The sequence below is a fragment of the Lactuca virosa genome, chromosome 4 (assembly GCF_052849685.1).
Source record: "Lactuca virosa cultivar CGN04683 chromosome 4, Lactuca_virosa_CGN04683_v6, whole genome shotgun sequence".
Classification (NCBI taxonomy): Eukaryota; Viridiplantae; Streptophyta; class Magnoliopsida; order Asterales; family Asteraceae; genus Lactuca; species Lactuca virosa.
In genome coordinates this window covers 376,408,805-376,423,910 of record NC_136429.1, presented here as the reverse complement: position 1 = coordinate 376,423,910, position 15,106 = coordinate 376,408,805, and the positions used below count along the sequence as shown (strand labels likewise).

General features: G+C 36.5%; 1 protein-coding gene across 1 annotated transcript; it reads left to right on the top strand.

Moving 5' to 3' along the window:
* Positions 1-224: 224 nt before the first annotated feature.
* On the top strand, positions 225-3,660 carry LOC145169014 (protein HEAT INTOLERANT 4-like). Its single transcript, XM_079087619.1, has 14 exons — positions 225-653; positions 1,036-1,074; positions 1,164-1,217; positions 1,347-1,410; positions 1,536-1,579; positions 1,698-1,822; positions 1,907-1,966; positions 2,060-2,118; positions 2,286-2,365; positions 2,469-2,507; positions 2,788-2,850; positions 3,060-3,107; positions 3,203-3,331; positions 3,493-3,660. The coding sequence occupies exons 1-14, from the start codon at positions 447-449 to the stop codon at positions 3,538-3,540; spliced, it is 1,059 nt and encodes a 352-aa protein (XP_078943745.1). The 5' UTR covers positions 225-446; the 3' UTR covers positions 3,541-3,660.
* Positions 3,661-15,106: the final 11,446 nt, after the last annotated feature.

Here is a 15,106-nt window from a genome sequence, read left to right as displayed (position 1 = left end):
CAAGAACACATGAGGGTTATTGACGGTAAGAAACTATTGGGGGTTAGCACGAGGGACTAAACATGCTAATTTAGTTTGAAATAGGGACCAAACTTGTAATAAAGTAGATAGCTGGACCAAAGATGTTATGAACACCTAACATCAGGGACCAAACATGTAATTTAGTCAGTAACCGATAAATAGCTTGAACGGATGACGGATCATAACTGTGCATGCCCGCCTTGTTTGGTTTTGCAGCGAAACCCTTAGCGTGCTGTTCACGCACAAATCATAATCTTCACAATGCATAACAAGATTGGTGATTTGGTTCCCCTATTAATTAAAACCTATAAATATCTTGAGAAGGATCAAATCTTCCCTCTCTCTATTTGTTCAATCCTGCACAGCAATCCCTTAGCGTGCGTGTGATTGACGCCCAATTTTCGAAGCCCCGCAATCCAATCCATATGAGGAAGGGAACTAAGAGAAAGGCTGCTCAAGCGAGCCGTAAGGATGAAACAGCTTCTACTTCAACAGAAGCTGTCACCGCCATTGAAGAACAGCAGCAGCAACAGAATAAGGAAGCCGCCAAGATTGGTCGACCAACAAAACGTTCAAAGGTTTCGAAGCCTCCTGAACCAGAGCCTGAGTTCTTCGATGAACAACGTGAACTGGTAAAATAACTGTCTTGCTGATTGTGTTTTAATGGAAAGTATTGCACAGCAAACACTTCTTCGTGCATATCATAAATAAACAAAAGTGCGAATGATTATTGAAAATATGTGTATATTTTGGTGTTGTAACGTCAACTTTTGTGTTATGTTATGCACTTATGCTCTACAGATTCGGTTTTGAAGTAAAAAGTTCAGACCTTCAAAAATTAAAATAAATATGTACTCTGTTACAGATGCCTTTAATGTGCATTGGCCTTTTCAAGGGTTAATTTAGTTTTCAAAAAGGTTTTTAGAATAAACTCATATCAAGATTGAATATGTCAAAACTTGATGTTTGTATCTAATTTTAGCTTCAATGTGTTGTTACTTATTGTTTTTGCAGGAGGACTTATGGAAGCAGGTGTTCCCTGTTGGGACAGAGGTATGTATATTTATGTTAAATCTCATTAATTTCTTTACATTGTGATTGTGTTAACAGGATACTCATTTGATTTTATATTTTCATGACAGTGGGAGCTGCTTGACTTGCTTTCTAAATACAAATGGAATTTCTCAAATCTTGAAGTGAGTTACATTGTAGTTCATGTTAATATGTTACTAGTGTTTCTCAAAGTTTTATTGCATTGAGAAAAATATAAATGGTTAGAAATATAACTAACCAAGCTTTAAATCGGTTTTCCAATTATACAACAGGATGCATTTGAAGAGGGTGGGGTATTACATGGGAAAAAAGTCTATCTCTTCAGTTGTACAGAGTGTAAGTAGTGAATGAAAACTAAAACTTTAAAAAAAAAAAAATTTAAGCTCATTGTTTTATACATAAAGCCTAGAACTTTGACTCAATATTGTAACCATTTTTTTTTTTTTTTTTGTCTTTTGCAGCTGGTGGTAAATCGGGAGTAATCTTAATACCTACAGTGGTTGCTGTAAGTGGAACAATTTCTTTATTCTTCTAATAGTCATTGTTAACAACATTCTTTCAATTGCATTGTTGATTGTTATTAGTTTTATTTATTACATTTACCTTTTTTAAATATTGAGCAGGTTGTATCTCCATTTCCACCTTCTGATAAGATTGGAGTTAAATCTGTACAAAGAGAGAAAGAAGAAATTCTTGACATGAAACGAATGAAAATGGATTGGGTTCCATATATTCCATTAGGAAAACGGTAATTATCAAATATCAATTCTTCAATTCCAATTCATCTTCATTTTTGTTGGTGTTTACATTTCCATGAATCTCATTCTTACAGAGGTTCTTCAGTTGAAAGACTTAAATCTCAAATCTTCATTCTAAGCTGTGTCCAAAGAAGGTATTCTTTCTTAATAAAATTCTATTTTGATTATAGTTTGCATGTTTTTTTTTAAAAAAAGGTCTGATTTCTCACTATCTGATTTTGAATCAGGGCTGGTTTAAAACAACTGGATGAATATCGTGTCAAGGATTTTGAATATTGCTTACCATGTAAGTACATAATATGTGGATTCATTAAGGAAATGTTTTGGATGATGGAATTAATTAACAAAAGAATCATAATCTTTATTGAATACACTGTTATTTATTTAAAAGAGTTGAAACTTTTCATTGTGTTTACAATTACATATAATAATAAGTTGTTTTTGTTGTTACAGATTTTTATCATCCTTTTAAGGAAGATGAGACAGAACAAAGTACTATTGTGAACATCATGTATCACACAGAACCAAAGCTTGTAAGTTGATTTTTTTAGCATTTGTCAGATGATATATCATGATCCATTCATACAACTTTGACTTGTGTTGTCACTAATTTGCTTTAATTTTGACTTTCTATAGGTTGTCTGTGAGTTTGATTGGGAGCTGGATGAACTTGAGGTGAGCTATATTTCTTTCTTTTTCTAATTTTTATATCTTTCTTAACTTATTCATTTATGTTTCTAAAGAGTCTAAACCAGATAGAAATACTGTTTTTGACAATTGTTTCTATTTTTGTAAAATCAATGTTGTTTTGTAGAATCATGTGAATACTAATTGTAAATAGTAAAAGCATCTCAATTTTTTTTTTTTTTTTTGCCATTCATGAGGTTGAGGACTTGAGGTTTGATAATAAACCACAATTTGTATAATCATTAAAACTCTTGTAACTTTTTTTTAGGAATTCACTGATGACCTCATTAAAGCAGAGGAGTTGTCTGAAGATCAAAAGGATGCCTTTAAGGTAAACATCAAACTTTGACCCTGTTTTGTTTTATTGGAAGCCAAATGTAAGAAACTAAATTGCTGTTTCTTGCATGTAGTCCTTTTTTGCATTGAATAAATGATGTTCAATAAAATATCTGAGAAAAAGATGTCACACTATAGTTTAGTTTGTTCAGTTGTCTTTATTGGAAGTATTTTTACTAAATAAAATATATATTTTTTATATAGGAATTTGTAAAGGCTAAGGTTCGAGAAGAAAAGAGAGCTAATCGCGAGGTAACTTTTGTGAAATAAGTTATTTATATTTAGTCTATATAATACTTGAGCTTTTGTTGTAGTTTTTTTATTAATATTATTATGACATTTATTAGGCAAGGGAAAAGAGGAAGAATGCTAGAGAGTCAATGAGTGAAGAGGAAAAGGCTGCATTTGAAAGCATCAAATTTTATAAATTCTACCCTCTTAACACACCCAGCACCCCAGATTCCGAGTGTTTAAAGGTTCGATATTTTTTTTTCCTTCTTTTATACAAAAGAATACACTTTTTGACCTTTGATGCAATATGACCTATTTGCCTTTGATTTAGATGATCAACAGCTTATGTTTATCATCGCCATTTAGTGATATTTGTTAACCATGTGTGTTTTTCTTTCACTTTCAGACTGCTTTCATAAATAGGTATTACGGAAAGGCACATCAAGTACTTTGACTGAATTACCCTCAAGACATTAAGAGATTTTTGTAGCGCTATATATTTATTTATAGTTGTAGGAACTTTGTCATTGACTTGTTGACATTTATTAACATATCTGGTTTTGTTATCGATTAATATTTTGTTAATCTGTGTCTCCCTCTCTCTGTTTTGTTAATAGGGTCGGGTTTCGGGTAGGATGTGATTCGTTTATTCGGGTTCGGGTCAACCCAATTAACACGTTTTAGCCCATCAACTTTAAAACATTTTTATATTCTGCATTTATGTTGTACTACTACCCTTGCAGCTTGTACCCCATGAATTCAAGTTATCAAACAACTGAACAAGTTAGTTGTTGATCTGCATGATATGTCTTTATCGTGAGTCTCATAATTCTAATGCATGCATGTATATTTCTCAAGTAAGTTACTTTTTTTATGTTTGTGGTATGCTACTATTAGCTAAATAAACCCGACTAACTGTACCTTAATAGGCCGGGTTTAGGGTAAAATTTCCTTTTTGAAAAAAACAACCAAAATAGCCTGAAACCCGATTAACACCCAGTCTACAAAGCAATTTTCATTAATGTCTAAAAAGAAAGATAAAAAGTAGATTTTTCAAAACAAAATATTCAATAAAAAAGCTCAAAGTATAATGCGCAGTGTGCAGGGCCGGTCCTAAGATATTTGGGACCCGAGACAAAACAAAAAAAAAAGGCCCTTCAAATTACAAAAAGTTATATAATAATTAAATCTAAGTTAATTTTTTTCGAAGATTCTTGGTAATAGACAAGCTAAGGATCCTAAATAAAAGTGATTTATTACAAAAAAAAAATATATTATTGTATAGATTTATATGTAAATAATTTCAAATGAATTTTAAATAAAATAATTAGTACTATCCCATGACAATCTAAGAAAATCAAACATTTAAACCATTTTGGACTAGGTGTTATTATTTTTTTTATTGTTTATAGGATACAACTTTAATATACATTATAAATAGAAAAAGCAAAGTAAATATAGAAAAAAGAGAAGCAATTAAGGGTTTGAACTCTATTACATAGATTAAACAAAATGTTCATCTTACCAAGTGAGCCCGTAAGATACTAGAATTTCTTATTTTTTTTTGTATGCCAAAGGTTAAAGTGAAGAAAAATACAACTGCTGGGAATTGAACCCAGACGGCTCAATTAATAGAAGAGGCTCATACAAAGTCTGTTGAAGGCTATTTCGCATTATGAAGTAACAAATGCCCATATTATTAAATACATACCGATATAAATTTAGGGCCCCCAAGTTGCTATGGGCATGGGTAGTTACCCAGTTTGCCCCCCCTTCAAAACATCACATCACATTTACGGATTTGGTTAATACATTTTAAGTTGACTTTTTGACCAGAATAGTAGTGTACCAATATTGTGTATGGAGGACAAGGTTGGTGGAGCACCATTACAATCCATAGCACGTAAATAAAGATCATGGCTTGTATGATAATTATCGTCAATGCCAATGGAACATGCATGAATATTATCGTCAACACCAAAATGTCTATTGTGGTTTGAGTCTACCTTATTGTCCGACCCAATGATGTGTGGCGATATTCCTTAGATGACCCACTAATGGGAACCTTATAAGAGATTACAATTATCAATATACAACCATGAATGTTTGGATCAAAATTGATATTTTCTTTAAACTATTGATAACCTTAGGAGACTTTACATTCTTCAAAGTATATAGATGTTTGTCCCAATCTAAATTTTCAATTTCAATGTTCTATGGTCTTGGAGAACTTGGCACTTCAGATTTTCAGGCAATGATGGAATGCAATGTAACGACCCAATTTTTCAAAAGAAAATTTTCATTTTTAATTAACCAAAACACATTTCCATCATCCACAAAATCCAATTACAATTGTTTTCAAAACTCATATCAAATACAACTTATTTCAAAATATCAGAGTGTCCCATAAAATGCTCGAGTGAGAGTGCACGCCGTGCCATCAAGCCTTGCCCTTGCCCTTGGACTTAGATGTACCTGAAACAAATCCATAAACTGTAAGCTAATGCTTAGTGAGTCCCCCAGATCATACCCCACACAATCCACATATCACATATCATATTATCTATAAAAGCTACACATATCACATAAGCCATGCATACAACATATAAGGATGTCGTGGGCTCCCCTAGGGTCTTATACATTCATGTCATGGGCTCTCCCATGGTCTTTACCTAGGAATGTCATGGGCTCCCCCACATGGTCTTATATCCAACTTCCACGGGCTCCCCCGGGTCTTCCATGCAAATCACATATATAATCAACTAGCATATCATATATCACAGAGGTATCTATCATACTACCTAACACATACATAAACATATACGGATGCCGTGGGCTCCCCCCAGGGTCTTATACCAGCATGTCATGGGCTCCCCCACATGGTCTTTACCTAGGAATGCCACAGACTCCCCCACATGGTCTTAAATCCAACTGTCAGGGGTTCCCCCCGAGGTCTTCTATGCAATAACATATATAATCACTAGCATACCACTTAGCATAAAGCTAACTATCATACCTGTGACAACCCGAAATTTTTATCTTGTACAACCAGTCGATTCAATCAAAGTCAGATTCATTTCCGCTATCTTTTAGCATTGTTTAGAGTCTGTTTAAGTGTTCTAAGCTTAAGTACAATCAAGGTTGAGATTAGGGATGAGTTAACAAAGTCGTAAAGTGGCATTTCGGGCCATACACTCCTTCAGGAGGAGTGTACGGCCGTACACATGGGTGTGCGGCCGTACACCCCCCCTCATGGCCGTACACTCGAGATGGTCGGTCACCCACCCCTATATATATGTGTGAACCTCACTTCCTTCATTTCTTTCTTCCCTTGGCTACACACCACTCCATTTTCTCTCAAGCTTCTTCAACCGTGAACCCTCCAAGGCTTCAAAAATGTAAGTATTCCATCCTTTAGCTTGTTATACTTGAAAGACCTCTTGATTCAAGCCTTGATTCTTCAAGTTTCAACATGTTCTTCATCCTTTGAAGGGAGTACAGTCGTACACCTTCATAAGGTTGGCCGTACACACCTTAAAGGCCCTCCAAAGTGAGAGTTTAGCCCCTATCATCTAGTTGGACATGCTAAACCTTTGATCCTAGCCTTGATTCACCTTAAAATCGACCAATTTAGCATGAACATGAAGGGTGTACGGCCGCACACCCCTTGTACGGCCGCACACACCTCATAGGGTCGTAAACCCTCTTTGATGCTCATTATTGGCCTTAAACTTGCATTAAAACTAAGCATGGGACCTAGAACACTTCCTTGATGCTATTTAGGACCTTAAAAACACCTCAAATGCACACTTCTTCATGAGTGTACGGTTGTACACTCATGGGCCGTACACCCATGGCTGTACACACCTTTGTGTGGCCGTAAACCTCCCTCATTCAATCACATATGATTCTAACATCTAGTTTCAAGTGTTTCCAAGTCCCTAAGGTGGTTTCCTATCATAATTAGTTGTGGTATACCCTAATTTGATGCATATATGTGTTATTACATGCTAAATAGGATCCGTTTGTGTTCGAGACTTCACTTGACACTCAGCATCCCATATCGATCTTCCATTCAAACCACTCACTTCAAGTGAGTTCATACCCCTACATTTGTCCGAGTTTTAATGTTTTCAGGGGGTAATACAAGCCAAACATAAATGATTTTATGAAATTTATACAAAAAGGATTTCAATAAACTTAAAACGGATGCAATCGATACAAACATACAGTTTCTATACTTCTATAAAATATTTAGATATTTTATCCCTTCTGTATTAAGCTGAGCATAAGGGACGTTTCCAACTTACAAGCTTAACCACATAGTTTTCAGATCAATACATGATTATACATATACAAACACACAAACTATATTAGGTATAGTTTGGGAATTCATACAAGGTTAAACATATACAAATACACAAACTATAATAAGTATAGTTTGGGAATTCATACAAGGTTAAACATAGACAAACACACAAACTATATTAGGTATAGTTTGGGAATTTATACAAGGTTAAACATATACAAATACACAACTATAATAGGTATAGTTGAGAATTCATTAAACGGTTTACAAACTTATCTTTTATAAACCTTTCCGTTACTTATAAAAAGGGTTTTCATGTATTATTACTTGTAAAGTCGTTAATCTAGTTGGAGACACGTCCTTGGGCGCTTACAAACATAACTAAGTGGAGGACTACCCCTTATGATCCAGAATCTCCCCGAGGGAGAGCGTGAGTTTGTGTATAGATCTATACGGGACTGACTATCCCGCACCTTGCTGCTAGCTATAGTAGGACCGGCAGGTCTACGGGTGACAAAGTCATAAAGGATACTGGTGCCCGATTCGCGCCATATCAAGTTTAGTATGGTCATAAAACTCGCAAGTAGATAAAAACGATATACTTATGTAGTAATATACTTTACAATGATTATTTAGCATAATTATGGAAAATACATGGTTTCTTTATGAAGAATAAAACTACTACACATACTGCTAATAACCAGGGTTTTCAAACATAACATTTTACACAAAGGTATTTCATACAAAATTTATCATACAATACATCTAGTAGTAATCAAACATACAAACTACTATGTTTTGTATACTACAACCGGATACAATAACAAACATTCATAGTTAGTTCTATAACTATTTAGTATATGCACCAGGGTTACGTATGAAGAATACTCGATAGACTGTGGGATATGTGGTTTCTGCCTTATTTCCCGTTCCTTGTTTGGTTGTGGGCTTAGGGCAGATCCATATATGAAAGAACCCCTTTCTATACTTTCATATTTATGAAAGACCCAAATTTTCATATTTGACGATTCTTATTCTGAAACATGCTATATGCATATTCATAAAACAATATTTTATATTGATAAAACGATTACAAACTACTGGATACAAACCCACTATTTCATAGTGTTATATATTACATAACTCCCCAGGATACTATAGTTTTATACATATGGGAGTGCAAAATACAATAGTTTCAAACTATTCGAAAATCTTCTATCAAAACAGTAGTTTCAAACTATTCAAAAATCTTCTACCAGTATATCACTATACTGGGTGCTTATCTCCTGCAAATTAGTTAAACATTGAGAGGGGTAAGCGGTGACGCTTAGTGAGTTCAATAATAGATACAATATAACGTTATGTCATATATATACTGTAATATGCCAGAAGCAAAAAGGAACAAGGAACAACAAAGGCATAATGCGAAAAGCTTTCCATATTAATCAATGAGACATAACAAATTCCATACTTGATATAAAATCAATAAAGTTTCAGCACAAATGGCACAGTAAATACTTAGAAATATTATTTTTGCTAGAATATTTAGGCTTTCAGCCTTATCTTAGCATACTACCGAAGCCAAAGTGATGCCTATGTCATACATTTCATGGTCAACGGTTCATACCAATACCCAAGTGATGCTTATGTCACACACTTCAAGTTAGAGGTACAGCCTTGCTATAAAATAGCAGATACAACAACTCGAGATGATAACATGGAAAAGTACATAGCACATATAACACATAAAATATAATTGTTCCTATATATTAAACTCACCGTGAAATAACCGGGGGTCAAAATAGTAATTCGGGCAGCACTTTGGCTCTAAATATGACTTTCTTCGTTGAAAACCGGGAGTTTTCTTGAAAACCAGGCTCTGCAAAGGTAGAGCTTCGAAACCGAAAAGATAAATTTTTCGGGCTTCTTGGGAATCTCGGGGTGCGCTTCGGGCTTTGGAATAAGTACCGGGGCTTCGGGGGAAGTCGGAATGTAAGAAAATGTTGAAAATGGGTGAAAAAGACCAAAATTCAAACTCTTAACCGGGAGGTCTCGCACCCCTTATATAGGTGCGAGCCTCGGATCCGAAGCGAGGGGATGAGGGCAGTTGGCTGCGAGGCTCGGACCAGGTGGCAGCAGGGCGAGGCTCGGACGGACAGGTGCTCGCTTCGCATTGGTCGGATGACGCGTCTACAGCTTCGGATCGGGTCAGGAGCCTTGGTCGAATCAGGAGCCAACACGAGGTTCGGATCACGTGTGGCATGCGAGGATCACGTGCTTCTTCGGACACTGGTGCGACACGCGTCGCTTCTCGGACATGCCATGCAGCAGCTTCGGACACGTGGCCAACTCCGAGCGAGGGTGACGTGGCAATCACTATTCATGCGATTTTTCTCGCAAATTGTGCCAAATCTTGTAAAATCCATAACTTTCTCATACGAGCTCCGTTTTTGACGTTCTTTATATGCACGCGTAGAGAAAATTATGTTCTACAACTTTTGTTTAGACTTCGTCGGAAAAATTTTGACTTTATTTTTATATTATTATTTTTAACAGACCGGGACTGGTAAATCCGTTAAAAATTCATAACTTCTTCATCCGACGTCCGTTTTCGTCAGACTTTTTACCGTTGTACTACTAATGACGAGACCTTCGATTCTCGTTTAGGTTGTGTTGGCTAAAAATCACTCGATCTAAAATTCGAGTTTTTAGCTGTCTACTGCTAAGCTGAAACTTGTAAAAATCATAACTTCCTCATACGAAGTCAGATTTTGGCGTTCTTTTTATCGAACTTCTCGGTTTAACGAATACTACGACTTTCATTTAGATCACTAAGGCTAAAAAGTAGTTTATCAAAAACTCATTTTTTACGTCATTCGGCACCGTGCCGGTTTTATCGCGGATCTTCGATTGGTCATAACTTCTTCGTTATAACTCGGATTTTGATGCGGTTTTCGCCTATATGTTTCTAACGAGATTATCTACAACTTTCAACAATAAAATTTTACTTATTTCAAGTTTTATATTTTCGCTAAATTTCACTATTTAGCTTTTAATTGGAATCTCATAAGACTTCCAATAATTTATGAGTCATTCTAAACATAGTTTTACCTTATTTCTAGTAAAAACTTTCTGTTAGAACTCAATACTCAATATCACATAATATTTCATAATATTATTTATATAAAACACGATCTCAAAACGTGTATGTTACAAATACCTCCTCATTTTGAGAATTTCGTCCCCGAAATTACATAGATTAAAATAGATGGGGGTATTTCGATCTTATCTCATTCTTATTTTCCCAAGTATAGTTCGGGCCTCGATGGTGTTTCCACTTGACAAGCACCAACTCTACTTCTTTATTACGTAGCTTAGTCGTTCTTTCGTTTACGATCTCTTCAGGCTCTTCTACATAAGTTAACTTATTATCCAGTTTCACCTCGGATAATGGAACTGCTTCATCATAGATGCTCAAGCATTTGCGCAGATAACTCACATGGAAGACATCGTGAATACCTGCCAAATCTTCAGGCAATTCCAAGCGGTATGCTTGTTTACCAATCCTATGGAGGATTTTGAAAGGACCAACAAATCTAGGACTTAGTTTTCCTTTCTTTCCAAATCGCATAAGACCTTTCCATGGGGATACCTTCAACATTACGAAATCCCCCACCTGGAATTCTATTGGTTGTCTCCTCTTTTCCGTATAGGACTTTTGTCGATCCTGGGCGGCTTTCATTCTTTCTCGTACAATTTGAATCTTGTCGGAGGCGTCTTCAATCATTTCAGGGCCTCCAATGATTTTCTGTCCTATTTCACGCCAACATAACGGAGTACGACACTTGCGACCATATAATGCCTCATATGGCGGCATTTTGATTGAAGCGTGGTAACTGTTATTATACGAGAATTCGACAAGAGGTAAGTATTTATCCCAGTTACCACCGAACTCCAAGACACATGCACGAAGCATATCTTCTACAGTTTGGATTGTTCTCTCCGTCTGACCATCTGTCTGGGGATGATAGGCTGTGCTGAGAGCAACTCGAGATCCCAATTCACGTTGCATACTCGCCCAAAAGTGAGAAGTGAAGCAAGTATCACGATCGGAAACGATCTTTAGTGGCACACCATGTCTTGCAACAATTTCATCCAAGTATACTTGTGCGTATTTCTCCATTGGAGCCGTTTCACGCATGGCAAGAAAATGAGCGCTTTTAGTCAGGCGGTCGACGATTATCCAAATGCTATCATGCTGTCTAGCAGTCTTTGGCAATTTGGTAATAAAATCCATGGACAGTTCTTCCCATTTCCATACAAGTACACTAAGACTTTCTGGGGTTCCGTAAGGCTTTTGGTGCTCTGTTTTGACTTGTAAGCATACCAAGCATTCCTGTACATATCTTCCAATGTCTCTCTTTAATCCAGGCCACCAATAATCAGCTCTTACATCGTAGTACATTTTACTTGTATCAGGATGTATTGACAGTTTAGACTTATGGGCTTCATCTAAAATCTTCTTTCTTAATCCACCAATCTTCGGAATCCACAGCCGATTCTTGAATACCTTCAATCCTTGGGGATCATCAAGTAAAACATCGGTGTAATGTACCATCCCTTCTTTCTTCACATTTTCTGGCTTTAGGGCTTCTACTTGCCATTTCTCTAGTTCATCTAGGATAGTGAACTTTATTGTGGTGTGAGTAATAGCATAACACATACTATTACGATAAACCTTTCTGCTAAGTGCATCGGCAACTACATTAGCCTTTCCAGGATGATATAGGATTTCACAGTCATAGTCTTTGATCAGCTCCATGGCTCGTTGTTGTCTCATATTCAGAGTTTGCTGACTGAATATATACTTGAGACTCCTGTGGTCGGTATACAATTGACATTTTGTACCAAAGAGGTAATTTCTCCAAAGTTTTAGGGCAAATACCACTGCAGCGAGTTCGAGATCATGAGTGGGATAATTATTTTCATAATCTTTCAGTTGTCTTGAGGCATAGGCTATCACTTTACCACGTTGCATCAACACACAACCGAGTCCTAATCTTGAAGCATCGCTATATACAGAGAAATCATCATCACCTTCTGGAAGTGATAAGATTAGAGCATGAGTCAAAAGATCTTTTAAAGTCGAGAAAGCTTTTTCTTGGGCTTCACCCCATTCGAACTTCACTTCCTTTCGTGTAAGACTCGTGAGAGGTACGGCCATACGAGAAAAGTCTTTAATAAATCTCCGGTAATATCCCACGAGACCCAAGAAACTACGAATTTCGGAAGCATTACGGGGCACTTCCCAATTTTGAATAGCTTCAATTTTAGTAGGATCTACGGATACACCGTCACTAGAAATAACATGGCCGAGAAATTGAACTTGGCGAAGCCAAAATTCACATTTCGAGAATTTAGCATAAAGCTTCTCCTTTCGAAGAAGTTCTAACACCGCACGAATATGAATGGCATGATCAGTTTCAGACTTGGAATAGATTAGAATATCGTCTATGAATACGATGACATATTTATCGAGCATTGGGCGGCATACCTGATTCATCATATCCATGAATACAGCAGGAGCATTCGTTAAACCAAACGACATAACAAGGAATTCCTAATGCCCATATCGAGTACGAAAAGCAGTCTTCGGTACATCCTGCTCGTGAACTTTCAACTGATGATAGCCAGATCTTAGATCAATCTTGGAGAAATAGCTAACACCATGAAGTTGATCAAATAAATCGTCAATGCGAGGTAGTGGGTATTTGTTCTTGATAGTCACCTTATTCAGCTCACGATAATCAATGCACATCCGCATCGATCCGTCCTTCTTCTTGACAAACAATACCGGAGCACCCTAGGGAGAGGTACTTGGTCGGATAAAGCCTTTGTCAAGTAATTCCTGCAGTTGGATCATCATTTCTTTCATCTCAGCTGGCACAAGACGATAAGGAGTCTTAGCAATCGGAGCAGCACCAGGCACAAGGTCAATTCGGAATTCTACTTGCCTGTCCGGAGGAAGACCAGGCAATTCTTCGGGAAAAACATTTGGATATTCCTTAGCAATGGGAACATCATTCACCGTTTTCTTATCTTCTTTCGAGACATCGACTGTGTAGGCCAAATAGATAGAACACCCTTTCGATATGAATTTACGGGCTTTGAGGAAAGATATTATTTTTAAGGTTCCTTGTTCACCATAGACATAGATAGGATTCTCCCCTTCAATGGGAATACGTACTATCTTTTCATAACACAAGAGGTCTGCGTGGTTCTTTGACAACCAATCCATGCCGAGAATAATGTCAAAGTTGGGCAAGGAGATAGGAATTAGATTAGCAAGAAAATTGTAGCCTTCAATTTCTATAACACAATTCCTATAGACTTTATCGGCAAGTAATGATATACTTCCAGCAGTCTCTACGTGAAAGGGTTGCGCGAGTGCATAGCAAGCAATTTGAAAAGAATGCGCAAATTCATAAGACACAAAAGAATCTGAGGCACCAGAATCAAATAAGATGTGAGCAGGTCTAGAGTTAACAAGAAATGTACCCGTCACAACATTCGGGTCCTCGCGTGCCTCTTCTATGGTGATCTGGAATGCATGACCCTTAGCTTTTGGAACCTCCTCCTTTTTAGTTGGAGTACTCCTTGATTGTTGAACAGGAGCTTGACTTTTCGCCGGTTGTTGAACGGAAGCTTGACTTCCCGTCATCTGACTAGTAAGAACAACAATTGAGAGATACGAAACACTTTCTCTGTGTTCTGGATCCAGTTAAGAACAACAATTGGATTAAGAACACCAGAAAACTCTGTAGCACCACTACTTTTGAAATCCTTGAACGAGGGACGCTTCACCTCTCCTTTTGAAGATTCTCCAGTGGCTTTCTCTTTTCCTTTATCACCATTCTTTTTGTGTTCTTCGAGAGTCTGTCGAATAACACCAGTAAGTCTACCCAAGAGTCGCTCCTCACGAGGAGATACTGGAGTGTTCACTTCCTCAGGTTGAGGACCTCCACCGACCTCGGGGGTATGGCTACTAACCTGTTCAGTCATTGCTCTGCAATAGGGAGCAATATTGTATTTTTAGAATATTAGGGTTTACTATTACCTAATACTTTTATATATATATATATATATTTCCTATGGTTTGTATCCCTATACTTACAATGATTAAGTTCATATATTGAACTTCCAATAGTTTAAGTCTAAATACCAATCCGTGGAATTTAGTTCACTTAAACCACTGCTCTGATACCATGAGTGAAAGAACCCCTTTCTATACTTTCATATTTATGAAAGACCCAAATTTTCATATTTGACAATTCTTATTCTGAAACATGCTATATGCATATTCATAAAACAATATTTTATATTGATAAAACGGTTACAAACTACTGGATACAAACACACTATTTCATAGTGTTATATATTACATAACTCCCCAGGATACTATAGTTTTATACATATGGGAGTGCAAAATACAATAGTTTCAAACTATTCGAAAATCTTCTATCAAAACAATAGTTTCAAACTATTCAAAAATCTTCTACCAGTATATCACTATACTGGGTGCTTATCTCCTGCAAATTAGTTAAACATTGAGAGGGGTAAGCGGTGACGCTTAGTGAGTTCAATAATAGATACAATATAACGTTATGTCATATATATATATTGTAATATGCCAGAAGCAAAAAGGAACAAG